General features: G+C 35.7%; 1 protein-coding gene across 1 annotated transcript in view; it reads left to right on the top strand.

Moving 5' to 3' along the window:
* Nucleotides 1-14,796, top strand: part of IL1RAPL2 (interleukin 1 receptor accessory protein like 2) — a 554,878-nt gene that overhangs the window by 269,077 nt on the left and 271,005 nt on the right. The window contains exon 4 of the mRNA XM_055564253.1: nt 943-1,017. Coding sequence (XP_055420228.1) covers nt 943-1,017 — 75 coding nt within the window. The remainder of the gene's footprint in view (nt 1-942; nt 1,018-14,796) is intronic.

Genomic DNA, 14,796 nt, shown 5'->3' with positions numbered 1-14,796 from the left:
ATAAATAAATAAATAAATATATATATATATATATATATATATATATATATGTCTTTATCTGGCTGTCATGGGTCTTAGTTGTGGCCTGTTGGATGTTCACTATGCATTGCAGCATGCAGAATCTTCAGTTGCAGCATATGAGCTCTTAGTTGAGGCACATGGGATCTAGTTCTCTGTCCAAGAATGGAACCCAGTCCTCCTGAATTGGGAGCGTGAAGTCTTAGCCACTAGATCACCAGGGAAATCCCTCCACATTATAGTTTTATAACTCAAATGGTACAATGTTTTATTAAGTTGTCTGCTTTGTTCTTTAATCTCTTTAGTTCATGTGCTACTTCTGTGTTCATACTCCTAGGTTATACTTTGAAGGCAAAGATGAAAATTTTACTTCTTTTCCTTTAACACTTAGCACAGGACTTAGTGGGCAAAATATATTTGTTCAGTATTTTTGATCAATTATCAATTATATTAATGAAGTTACCAGTATTTTGTTATATTGTTTTAGAGATTGAGATGGAGAGTGAGGGATGGTTCAGAGGTGCAGAAGTTTCAATCCACCAGAAATGTTCATTAGGATTTATGTCATTAAATAATATTTTACGTGGGTATGAAGATTTAATGTTTATATGATTATACTTTTAAAATCTCTATTTCTTTATACTCACAAGCTTATAAAACCATTCAAAGTAGATATTCATTTGATCTTGTTGGAAAGTGTAGCTTTCAAAGTAAGTAGCCAATTTACAGTGAATCAACAGCACTTTAAATGTGCTAGGAAATGGATATTGTATGGATAGAGTAACAACTCATGTAGGAACACTGTCTGATAAATGTTTACGTACTATCAAGTTTACAGACATTAAATACCATACAGGATAGAATCTTTCTCATCCTGTAATTTATTTCAATTGTTTCGTTACCTTTTTTCATTTTCTCTTCTAGCTTTACTCACAGACAAACCTCCCAAGCCATTGTTCCCCATGGAGAATCAGCCAAGTGTTATAGATGTCCAGCTGGGTAAGTCTCCTTCAGGGAATAATAGATCCTAAACTTGCTCTCTGTTAACAGATGGAGAAAATTACATGAATCAGGAAAGGTTTACTGCTACTTATATTACATGCAAATCAATTTGTGTCTGCTCATTTATAATCCCGAGTTCAGTGCAATAGCAGTTTAAGGAAATGAGTTTGTATTGCATCAAGGAATGGTAATACTAATTGGTTACACTGGGTATTTACTTTGCTATAGGACAGAGCTTTTTGACTCTGTGATTGATAGATTCCTGGGTGTTATGCATTGGTGATTGGTGCAGAAAACTTTTCATGCTTGTCCATCCAAAATTTTTATTCAGAGGGCATTAACTCCTGGAGAACAACCCCTTTTTCAAAATAAAACAGCCCCTCAGTACAACCTTTAGAATGAATTGATAATGTTATTTCCAGTGGCACAATTCAGGACTATTTAAAACTTGTTTTTAGGTTGAGATCCTGCATATTTATAAATAATATGGTGTAACAAAAAGAAACAAGTTGATTTACAGATGCTACTGTCTTTTTACAGACTGAAATAAAGACACAAGGTGTTGAGCCTCTTTTTGAGTCTCTTACCACCAATCCTTATATTCCAAGAACTTTAAGCTTAAAACTCAGAGGCCTGCTAGTGTCTCTTTCAAACCATGTCCATAAAATACATTCTTTAACATCTGTGAGCTTTCATCTATCTTGGGTTTTATTCTATTCTTCACTTCAGATAATTTCTTTAATACTAAACAAGATAACCAGGTAAATATACTGGCAAAGTTATTAGTTGTACTTTGGGTATGTGACATTGAAATATATGACCACAGTGGTACCTACCAATTATATAATCAGGGAATATGAATTGGCCCTAATATTTCACTCACTCTGGAAGTTTTTTACTCAAACTTTGATCTTTCCAATCCAATTTTAATTTTTATAGGCTTGTTTCTATCTTAAAAATATGTGAGAGATTCCTCTCACCTATTCTGAAGGGCGTGTTCATTTTTATAAAATGAAACATAGCACATTATAGTTAATGCTGCCTAGCCATATGAGTACCAGAGTTAAATATTTTAAAACAAAAACAAAATAATAAACATGTTGTCAAGAGTGGGCTGTGAAAATGCTGAATATTTTGTAGATAATGTCAAAGTATTAGACTATGGCTCTCTCCCCACCATCTGTATATTACCTTGCAGAGTCTTCCACATTTTGTTAAAGCCAAATCTAGATGTGCTGACACACTCTTTCAGTAAGTTTTATTTAAATCTTTCCATCCATACTGGTATAAAATACCTCAAGAGTACTCAGTGGTTTGCCAGGGGTTACGTGAAACTGTGAAATGATCTTGTACCATTTGTTGAAGATTCAAATGGATAAGTTATTTTTATATGAAAACATGAAATAAGGAGTAGAAAGCAAAATTCGCACAACCGTTTCAAATAAAACATGACTAAATTTTGTGTTTGTGTATCTAGGGAGATACTTCTTCATTTTCCTCTGCCATTAAGCAAACTTCAACAGAAAAGTTTGAGGAATGTTGCTCTAAAGTAAGGAGGGAAACTTTTGTAGGGAGTAAATTTCATTCAGATTCACTGGGTGTCACACTTGTCTGTGTTATTCAGGACTATCCCTAAGATATATATATTCCTACTTAGATATATATGTCAAAATAACTCACCAATATCACCCTGTAAAAGCACTAAAGTAATTTGCTTCCAATTTACATTAGATGCAAGGCTGAACTTTTCAGTTTTTATTTTGTTACATAATTTGAAAACAACTTTATTGACAGAAAAATGGAAACCTGCCCATTTTTCATTCCAGAAAGGCTGTTTCTCCAAGATGCTAAATCAACCATGTAATTCAGAGAAAGAAAAACAAAATCAGTTAAACAAGATCTTTGGCATTCCAAGGAGCACATGACTGGTTAATTTTAAGTGATTTTAACTTTTCCACACATTTATTTAGTACTGTTTATTCACAACTGGAAAGCATTTTGTGCTGTAATTTACTCATGCTTCAACAGTAAGGTGATGTTAGGAGCTCTTTAAATGTCAGAGAACTCTTCAGTGTGTGTGTGTGTGGGTGGGGGGGGGGGAGTTCTGTAGACAGAGTGATGAGGGCTTAGAAATCCTAAGCATAAAATTGAGCTAGAGAAAGATAACTGGGGTGACTGGACATCCTTGTGTATATCTTGAAAAGTTTTAGAATTCAGTAAGGTCTCAAAACCTCTAGAAATTATTTCCCTTCATTTTTTAAAATTTACCAAGCACATGCAGCTTCAGATATCCTTAAAACTAGAACTGAAATGAGAACTACCCAAAATATAACAATCTGAACTAAATGGCTTAAGGATATTACCAAGCTCAGATTTGCCAAATCCCAATATTTAAAATTTTTGAGATAATGTTATAGTGGATTAAAGTTAGCCCCAGATTTTTCTCCTATCCCTACCATTTAAATGTAGTTTCTCATTCCACTCCCCTTGAATCTGGTTGGTCTGGGAAATACTTGACCAATAGAGTATGGAAGGAATGATATTTGAGGATATTGGAGGCTGGGCCAAAAGAAATCTCGTAACTTCACTTTGGGTCTCTTAGTCTGGTCTGAAATTACCATGCTGTGAGAAACTCAAGCCACATATAGAGGCCCTAGAGGATGAGATACCATTCGATGAAAGAAAGGCCAACAAAGAACCAAGGAACCAGACATGTGAGTGAATGAGTGTAAACCCATGTTGGAAGTGAATCCTCCAGTCCCAGATGCCCTGACTTTTAAGTTGAGATAAACCTTTGAACTGAACTCTTCTTAGATTTATGACCCTCAAAGTCATAAACAAACAAAAAAGTTTATCATTAGCGACTAAACTAGGTGTAGTTTATCAAACAATAGATACACAGGGCAAACATTAATTAATTTTCTCCAGAATATTTTGAATTCTGTTTTCCCCATGAACAAGAGTCTCACGCAGGCATTTTATGCCAAATTAGGAATATTATAGGAGCTATTTAAGTATCAATTTCAAGACTGTTTTGAAAACATGATCTGGAATTATTATTTACTTTGTGCTTTTTTAAGGATTACAATAAGTTTTAAATTCTGCATATTTGTAAAGGCAAGCCAGTAAATGAAAATTTGGGGTTGAAATGAATACTTCTTATTGCATGGAGTTGGCATCAGTACAGATATTTTGTTGTCTCTCTAGAGGAAAATAAACATCTTGACTTTCTCTCTCCTATAGTGTAATCCATTAGTCATCCACAAGATTCTAGAAATTTACATACTTTTTGCTGACATAGTGATGACAGTTTGGTTGTTGCTAAATTGTGTTCACATTGTGATGCTGAAAGAAGATTAATCTCACCAAATAACTATATATTTTGAGATGATAAACATGTTCTTAAATAATATTAAAACTTTTGTTTTCACAAAGAAAGCCTATTCAGCTAAAGCTGCTTGTGGCAATGTATGAAATATAAAGACAAAAGCAATGCATAAAAAACACACACAAATCCAATTTGGTCCTATAATCTTCCATTTATTTTCTCTTTCTAAGGGTAAATTTAGCTTTTAATTTGATGAACAAACCTTTGCTATACCAGGGCTAATTAGGTTTCTGGCAGTTGAAAAGGAATATATTTTCAGTGCTTTTATAAGAAAAAATAACACTATCACCGTATATTAATTTATATTATGTTTTAATATCAAATTATTAAAACATCATAAAGGCATCTGTCCCACTTGAAATGTGTTGATGCTAGGTAGACCTTTCTTTTGGATACAGCTTTTTTTTTCTTTAAAGAACCCAAATGCATGCTTTACAAACTGTAACAGACTCCTAGAAACTTTGAAAAATCCATGAATACATGTGGATAGAAAGATTTGAGATGTGGCATTTAATTTCAATTAAGGGTGAATTTGGAAATGTACCCTGTTCTTCTCATTGATGATGATAGCTATTTTTCCTGGAAGTTTCCTAAGACTTAAATTACCAGTCAGCATTATGCATAAAATAAATATAAATACTGTTTATTTTCTCTTTTGTTTTAAAGAGTTAAAACCTGGGGGTCTAAATTATATAAGAAAAACTCAGAAGAGTGGAATAATTCCAAGCTAATTGAATACCAGATGAATCTGATCCAATATGAAAGATTCTCTTTATTTCTCATCTATCTGTTTCAGGATTTATTTTATTTTTACAGGCTGTTTAAATTCATATTTAATGACTGTGTTTTGTGCTACAGGCTCAAACTTTTTCTGTGTGTATAAGGATTGTTAATCTTCGTCAGAAATCGATTTCACCAGCACATCAGTTTCTACTGAAAATTATATTAAGTTCCCTAAGAGACCACTGTATACTACAAGAGAATAAGGGAAAAGATAGTATTTAATGCAATACTTAGGACTACAAGGCAAAAATAAATAACTAATTGAACCCTAAATTAGGAAGTTAGCTGTTCAGTCAAATCTTCCTTTTTTTTTTCTTATTTAACTCGATTTACCTTAAAACGTTTTTCAAGTTCTTCAGTTCAGTTCAGTTCAGTTCAGTCGCTCAGTCGTGTCCGACTCTGCGACCCCATGAATTGCAGCACACCAGGCCTCCCTATCCATCAGCAACTCCTGGAGTTCACTCAAACTCACGTCCATCGAGTCAGTGATGCCATCCAGCCATCTCATCCTCTGTCGTCCCCTTTTCCTCCTGCCCCCAATCCCTCCCAGCATCAGAGTCTTTTCAAGTTCTTAATGAATCCCAAATACTGTGTTAGATCCTAGGAATATAGAGGTGAATAAAATGAGGGCCTTGGCCTTAAGGTGTTTCTAAGTCTAGTGGGGAAAAGAGATGTGTAAGTAGAATTACAATGCAATATGATAACAACTTGGGCTTCCCAGGTGGCACTAGTGGTAAAGAACCCGCCTGCCAATGCAGGGGCCGCAGGAGACATGGGTTCGATCCCTGGGTCGGGAAGATCCTCTGGAGGAGGGCATGACAACCCACTCCAGTATTCTTGCCTGGAGAATCCCATGGTCAAAGGGGCCTGGCGGGCTACAGTCCATAGGACTGCAGAGTTGGACAGAACTAAAGCAACTTAGCACGCATACACACATGATAATGGCCAAAACAGAGATGGGAAAAGGAAGAGTGATTTCTTTGTGTCAGGACCTCATAAATTAACAATTCTATACTCTTTGAGGTTCACTCAGTATAATGACAAAATGTTGTAGCCTCATTCCAAGTACTAAATTGTTTTAAAACAATCAAAAATTGCCAGGATATAATATAATAAATTACCCACCATTCCTTCGGTACGGTAAATACTGAAGGTGGAAACTTAGGATCTCCCTGAGTCTCTTCAGTTTAACAAAATCAGTCAACTACTTCTAAAGTTGTCATAGAACAAATAATCCAAAACAGGTCACCAACCAACTGAGCTAAAATGTCAAGCCACAATTAATATCAATATAAATAGCAATGTATGAGTATTCCATTAGCTGGAATCATATATATGTATCATGAATCACATTATATGCATGTATATAATGCTGGTAGCAAGGGATTGCTTTAAATTACTTTAATTTTTGTATACTCCTGTGCTTTTTAATTTCAAATAACTCCTTGAAAACCTTCATTTAATCTTGAATAAGTGAAGACTTTGGAGAGGAAGAAGGGTATCATGAGTTCACTTAGCATTCTTGGCACACACATTTGGAGTTGGTTCATGGCAGCATTCACTGTCCCTTGTAGATATTCTAGGGTTAGTGAACTGTTTCCAAAAGATCTATTTTTTACAGGATAACATGTACAAGCTTAGCCTGAGCTATCCCAAACTGCAAGCCATTCTATTCCCCAGATTGTACAATGTGTGCATTATTTACAGCTTTGGAAATTCTGGGCCAGCTTTTTCCATAAGAGTTGGCTGTCATATTGATGCTTGAGACTGACACTGGTTTACTTACTTTAAATTTATATAACTTAATGATAGTTGTTTGAGCCACTTGATCATGAAAAGAAAAATGTTAACACTTTACTTAAGATGTATCTTTAATATAACAAGTTAATTATGAACACCTTAGGAATAGCATATTTGTTGACCAGACCTCTATTCCATATATTGTTATTTTGGGGCATTGCTGAAGTTTATGACTCATTGACACATTAGTATAAACTTTGGGGTGTTTCATCACAATTTCATTAATGCCAATATCATGATTTTATGCATATTAAACTTGGGAAGCCCAAGAATACTGGAGTGGGTAGCCCATCCCTTCTCCAGCAGATCTCCCCAACCCAGTAATCGAACTAGGGTCTCCTGAAATGCAGGCAAATTCTTTACCAGCTGAGCTACCAGGTAAACCATAGTAGCAATAGAGTGATCATTTAGTGATTGCTTACTGAGCCACCCTCAGATGGTAAAGAATCTGCCTGCAATGCAGGAGACCCAGGTTCAATCCCTGGGTCAGAAATGTCCTCTGGAGAAGAGAATGGCTACCCACTCCAGTATTCTTGCCTGGAGAATTCCATAGACAGAGGAGCCTGGTAGACTACAGTCCATGGGATCGCAAAGAGTCAGACAGGACTGAGTGACTAACATTTTCACTTTTCATGCTACTATATACTGACACTATATTAATACTTTATATGCATTATATCATTTAATCCTCCCAATAACACTATGAGATAGATGCAACTATTTGTCCCATTTTTAGAGAATCATTAAGATATTTTTCATATACCATACAGCTGACTGACAAATCATATACTTCAATTAATTCTAATACATTCAGAGTTGTGCAACCTTTACCACAATCAATTTGAGAACATTTAATATGCCCCCTGAAACTCCAAACCCATTAGCAGTCACTTCTCAGTCCCCTACCTTCACCCCCACCACCATCTCTAGGCAATCCACTAATAATTTTTCCTTGTCTATAAATTTGCTTATTCTGGACATTTAATATAAATGAATTTGTACAACATGTGGTCTCTTGTGATTTGCTTCTTAACGTATTGTTCTCAAGGTTCAAGCATGTTGTAGTTTATATCAGTACTTCTCCCCTTTTTAACTGCCAAATAATATTCCATTGTATGGATATAACAAATATTATTTATCCATACATCAACTTAAGGACATTTTTCTTGTTTCCTTTATTTGGCTATTATAAACAATGCTGCTATAAATAGTAGTGTACAATTTGTGTGTGTGTGTGGATGTATGTTATTATTTCTCTTGAGTTATCATTTATACCTAGGAATAGAGCTGTCAGATCATTGGTCACTCTATATTTAACCTTTTAAGGAATTGCCAGATTTTTTTGCAAAGCGAATACACTATTTTACATTCTCAGTGGAAATACACAAGCATTCCAGTTTATCCACATCCTCACCAATGCTTGTTATTTTCCATTTCTTTGGTATAGTTATCCTAGCAGGTGTTTAGTGGTATCTCATTTTGGTTTTGATTTATACTTCCAAAATGGTTAATTATGTTAAGCATCTTTTTATATGTTTATTTGTCATTTATATGTCTTTGGAGAAATGTCTATGGCCCATTTTTAAAATGAGAAAATTTGGCTCAGAGATGTTAGTAAGCAGTTTATAAATACTGAGACCTAAGTTGACACTCTTAACACTTACCCATAATGTCCATTAATGTTAATACTGTTGTTTACACAGTCTCCTGGGGGCTTAATTTTGTTCCCTTATTAAAAAAAGGATTTTGGATAGAAGGCAAGTGATCCTATATGAATAAGTTAAAAGAGTATCCAGTGTGAATTAATTCAGTGGGAAAATAGAAATGAGTTAAAAAGCATTATTTTGAATTTTTGACCATTGTAACACATGCCAAAGCATATTTTCAAATGGCGAAGTAATTCAGAAGCTACAGGCATACCTGCAAACAGGATGTGAAACACAAGACTGTATAGAAAAACTTTCCAAAGGCATTTACACATAAATGACCAGAAAGCTGCATGTATGCTCCATCATCTGAACCAATACCAAGAAATTCATCCGTGTCACTCAGTGGTACTAAGGACAGATCAGAGACTAAAAAATACATTAGGAAACTCTCTGCTTTTGGAACTTATTAGGAATATGGATCAACTAAGGACACTATTCTCCAATAACGTGTTCTGTCTGTATTAACATAAATGTCATCAGCTTTATAATACTTTTCAGCAATTTTGTCTTCTAATGCATTTTGAGTAGTGGCTAGTGTATGCTTTTTAAATACTGAAAAGGGAAAAAATAAAGCTACATATTTTGACTATGTCTTAACATCCAACATGAACTGGGAGAAAAAGAATAATTTAGGCACCACTTCCAACTCAAATAGCTTATTTTATATAAATACAGATGGATTTCATATTATAGGTAAACTTGTAAAAAATTGAGGGAGATATCATGTGGGTGGTTCACATGTAAACGCTTTTAAATGTCGTCAGAATTGTAGTGGAAGGGTGGTTTTTCATCATTTAAATAAGTCCCTTAATTATTTTCTACACTTCATTTGTCCAGATGTGGCTTAAACTTTGGAATATCTTTTGATCCCTTGTGTGTGTGTGCTCAGTCATGTCCATCTTTTTGAGACCCCGTGGACTCTAGCCCACCAGGCTCCTCTGTCCATGGAATTTTCAAGGCAAGAATACTGGAGCGGGTTGCCATTTCCTACTCCAGGGGACCTTCCCAACCCAGGGATCAAACCTGCATCGGTTGCATTTCCTGCACTGGCAGGCAGATTCTTTACCACTGTACCACCTGGCAAGCCCTTAGAAATAGTTTTTTCCAGAAATCACATAGAGCTATCAGGAGTGGTATAAAAATGTCTGGTTTTGTTAACAGATACATGTGTTTCTGTTAGTTGGAGAATATAAAAAAATCTCCCTGCTTTCCTCCCCATCGTTTCCCTAATTATCTCCTGTACTGTTATAGTAGACAACCACAGATCATACTCAACACAAAATAAGGGATAGGCAAGAGGTCTGGAGGAAAATCTCAGAGGCTTCTGATGCCATAGCTCATAGTCTAGAGTCAAGGTAAAAACCTGAAGGCTGGAAGCTTACATCAAGGTGGTGAGAAAATAAATCAGGTAAAAGAGCATGCCAATCTTGGGTTCTTAGCAAGGTGAGAAAGTGAGACTAAGAAGCCATCCAAAAATCAAGCAACAAATGGATACTGAAAAGTTAAAGACAGTGGCATTTGAACTGTAAGAATTGACACTGGATTTCCATAAGAGAAAGGTATTGTCACTGGGCATGTGTTGTGTTCAGTCATTCAGTTGTGTCGTACTCTTTGTGACCCCATGGACTATAGCCCGCCAGGCTCCTCTGTCCATGGAATTCTTCAGGCAAGAATACTGGAGTGGGTAAGCCATTTCTTTCTCCAGGGGATCTTCTTCCCGACCCAGGGCTCGAACCTGCATTTCCTGCATTGGCAGGTGGATTCTTTACCACGGTGCCACCTGGGAAGGCCATTGGGCATGGTGCCTCAGAAAGAAGGTTGGAAAGAACTGGGGTTTAGAGAGATGCAAAGGAGGACACACCTGGCGGTTAGGAGCAGTTTAAGAACACATGGGTGAAAAAGGAGCACCATCAAAAAAAGTGAAAGGCAAACCTAGCCTGAAACCAGTTCTAACAGAAACAGTCTTGTTCTGCCAGTAACTGAATTTTTAAAATTAGATTAATAGTGTATGCATCATGTCAAAAAATACAGATTGGTTTTGTTTACAAATGCAGTATCAACCCAGAAGCTTCTATATATTGATATTTTGTGTATGCTTTAAACATTTGTTTTCCATGAATAGCAGCTTTGGTCCATGGAGGGCCTATAAGAGTTTGATTTCCTTAGTTGCAAATGTGTTGAGAGTCCTCCCATTGCTATAATGATGATTTTCCACTTAATAGCTAAACTGTTTGATGAGGCTTTTTACTTGGTGAGATGACGACAATGGTGTGATGATGAGCCGGCAAAGAAACAAAAGGAATGTGAACAATTGTAATGAGAACCTGCCATAAAGGAGAGGGAATTCTGGTTAAGGCCAAAATGAAAAACCCTTACCGCAATTATGGAAAAATGTTAAGTTCTTTGGAGAGGAGAGACTTGTGATAATTTTAGATAAGAGAATTATAGAAGGGAAAGGATTAATTTTAATAATCATGTCTCATGTTTATGTAGTATACTTCTCTAAGTAAATCAAAGCTCTTTTTCAGGTACTATTTACTTAATATCTTTAATATTTTTGGAAAACAGGGTGAGTCATTATTAAGCGTTGACACATGGGGAGATCAAAGTTCTTTGTGACACCACAGGCAGTTTAACTGAGCATAATAGTGAGGAATCCACTGGATCAGTACTGAATGAATGCCTGACCAATTATCAGATGACTCAGAATTACTATTGACTCTGCGATTAAATATGTACAAATGTTTAGCAGTGATGATCTACTAGTCAATTCTGGATGATTTGCTATTTTCTATTTCAGTGTAGTCACTAGCTTAAATACGTGTGTGCATGTTCAGTTGCTTCAGTCATGTCCAAGTCTTTGTGACCCCCTGGACTGTAACCCACCAGGCTTCTCTGTCCATGGGATTCTCCAGGCAAGAATACTAGAGTGGGTTGTCATGCCCTCCTCCAGGAGATCTTCCCAACCCAGGGATATAACCCAGATGTCCTTCATTGCAGGCAGATTCTTTATCCGCAAAGCCACTTATAATAAGCTGGTAACAATTGTTCTCATGAGTGAGTACTTAGTATATCAGACTAGGTCTTAAACTTTGTAGATTGGTAGCCTGTGTTTGCTCTTTGGTTCTATGTGTTGATGTCTGGTATTTTACTTTTGCCATTCTTCTGATATGTGAAGTATTCTTAAAGAGAACACGAGCAAAAACAAGATGATGCTAGCAGAGGGTACATGTTAAATTTTGCAAAAGATGAAGGAGAGACCCTGCCTTCATACAACGTGTAGAAATAGCTAAGTAAGAATGGAACTTCTCACTTGTCAAAAGTGAGTCCATGATTCTGTTAGTTCACTAGGTTATTTTTTCTTTTAAACCTTCTATTAACAGACTCCCATCATGTCTGTATATGCAAAATAAGAATTATATTAATCATCTTCCAGTTGTCTTCTTCAAATGGGTTGTTTTATTGTATTTACTCTGCTCTCATCAGGATTTTAACTACATCCCAGTAATCTTTATTCATAGCAGAAGGAAACAGTGCATTTTTATTTAATTCTACAGATCTGGAAACCAGTATCATATCCAAAGTCACTGAATAAACAGACCAAGGCCATTCAATATAAAAAACCTCCAAAGCTCCCTCTGTATTTCAAAATGTCTCAATTTTTATCTTTTCTTTTCCCCTTTCCTCTATTTTAGGAAGAAGAGGTGCCATGAATTCTTTCCAAATTTAAATTATCTACTCTGGTCTCGATTCCACCTCTTCCCACATCTGTTATTACTTATCAATTATTCTTTATTTGAACTGCATTTTTAAACTCTGTCCCAAAGTACATGACTAATTTTTCTCCCATACTAAACAAAATACATATTTGAAAAAAAACCACTGTCTGTATCCTGCTTCCTCTTCAAGATACACTGTCCCATCTGTATTTTTCCTGTCCATACCCACTTGCTTTTATACATAGATCATCTGTTTTATTGTATATCATTTACTTTCCACCTTACTGACCTACTTCAATACCATAATTCTATTGAGACTCATCTCTAAGTTATTTAATTATCTTCATATAATTGTCTAATTATGTGGCCTCCTCTATTGCCTCTTTCATTTCAGAATCATTTTACACCTTTTGGCACTGTTGAGCAAGTTGTTTTCCAGTACCGTACTTGGCAAATAGTAGATGTTTAGTGTGTGAAGAATACCTCCTTTTTCTTATAAATCTGTTTACTATTCTAGTTCTTAACCTAAATATCTTGTTTCTTCTCAATTTTTCTTTCTGATGTCTCTTCCTACAACTACTTCATTGATTGGTGTTAGTAGAAAACAGGATCAGTACAAGTTTAAACCATAAGGATAATTTTTAAATATTCATAAATTTACATTATGGAAATATGGATTTGGTAATATATATGCCTTTATTAAGTAAGATAGAAGTGCCTGCTTTGGTTTATTTGGTAAAGAGGAATGCCTATTCTAAATTAATGAACGTTTTAAGAAGGGACTCTCATTCTGAACTAGGGTTATTGATAAGATTTATCCAGTCATTAAGATATTAATTGAACAACTACTATGTGTAAGGAGACACACAGATGGCTAAATGTAGTCATAGTCCCCATGGGGACTAGAATTTAACTGATGTGATTGAGATAAACAAAAAATACAAGGCATGAGGTAACATCGTAAGATGATAGAATAGGGAGCTTCAGACCTTGTCCTTCTTCAGAAACACCCACTTAACAATAAATGATCCAGAAAGCCTTTATGAAAACTCTAGAAATTAGATAGGAAGCCACAGTACCCCAGACAAGCTCAAATCCAAGAACAATTACATTGAAAACATAAAAAATCATGCTTCAACTATGTCACCTCCTCCCCAAGCTGGCATAGCTTGCAGTTGGGAAGAAAAACCCAACTTACAGCTTCTCCCTTGGGAGATAAAGAGAAGAGTAGAACATATATCCAGTGTTCCAGCTATTGGTGGGACTTAGCAAAGCACTGGTTTCTATCTCTCCTGACACAGAGTACTGATGAGGAATCAGTATACCTGGGATGCCTAGGGGTCACAGAAAATTAAAGAGAGCCCAGTGGCTGGAGGCCATGCAAGATAGTGTATTACAGACAGATATACCAGAGGGAGCAAGATACTACAAGCTCCAGAAAAACTAGTGACCAGAGCTAGAGAAGATGCATTCCCAGAAAATTTTTAGTTCTCAGAATCTTTAGACAGGTTTATTAGTGAAAGCATTTCCCTATATGAGGATTTTCTGTGAAGAGTGAGAGATACGTGGCAGCCTTGATGGAAGGGGAGTTTGGGGGAGAATAGATACATGCCGATGTATGGCTGAGTCCTTTTGCTGTCCACCTGAAACTATCACAACATTGTTAATTGGCTATACTCCAATACAAAATAAAAAATTTTAATTAGATAAAAAAGAATGGGAGAGATGGCTATGTTTTAAAATGCATGGATAGCAACACAGAGTCTCAGGGCACACAAAGAAATAGAAAAACATGTCCTAATTGAAGGAACAAACAAACAAAAAATCTCCAGAAACCAGCCTTAAAGAAATGGAGGTATATGGATTATCTGACAAAGAGTTAAAAATCACCATTATGAAGATGTTCAACAAGCTCAGGAAAATGATGCATGAACAAAGTGAAATATCTACAAAGAATTAGAAAAAGTTTTTCTTTAAAAAATGAAATTTTGGAGCTGAAAAACACAAAAACTAAAGTTCCACAGTAGACATGATCGAGCAGAAGAATCAGCGACCTCAAAACAGGTCATTGAAATTATCCAGTTAAAGGAGCAAAAGAAAAAAGAATGAAAATGAGTTTTAAAAAAGGCCTGAGACTTACAGGATACCAACAAGCAGATGAGTATATGCATTGTGAGAGTCTCAGAAGGGGAAGAAAGACGAAGGAGAAACTTTATTTGATGAAATTATGGGAGAAAGCCCCAAATCTGGGAAAGGTAGTAGATATCCAGATTCAAGAAGCCATAAAACATTCCAAAAAGGTGAACCCAGAGAGTCCACACCATGACAAGTTATGAGTAAATTGTCAAAAATCAAAGACAAGGAAAGAATTTTTAAA

This window comes from Bubalus kerabau, chromosome X, assembly GCF_029407905.1.
Source record: "Bubalus kerabau isolate K-KA32 ecotype Philippines breed swamp buffalo chromosome X, PCC_UOA_SB_1v2, whole genome shotgun sequence".
NCBI classification, from domain to species: Eukaryota; Metazoa; Chordata; class Mammalia; order Artiodactyla; family Bovidae; genus Bubalus; species Bubalus kerabau.
Note: the sequence above shows the minus strand (reverse complement) of the source record. Positions and strands in the feature narration are given on the sequence as shown.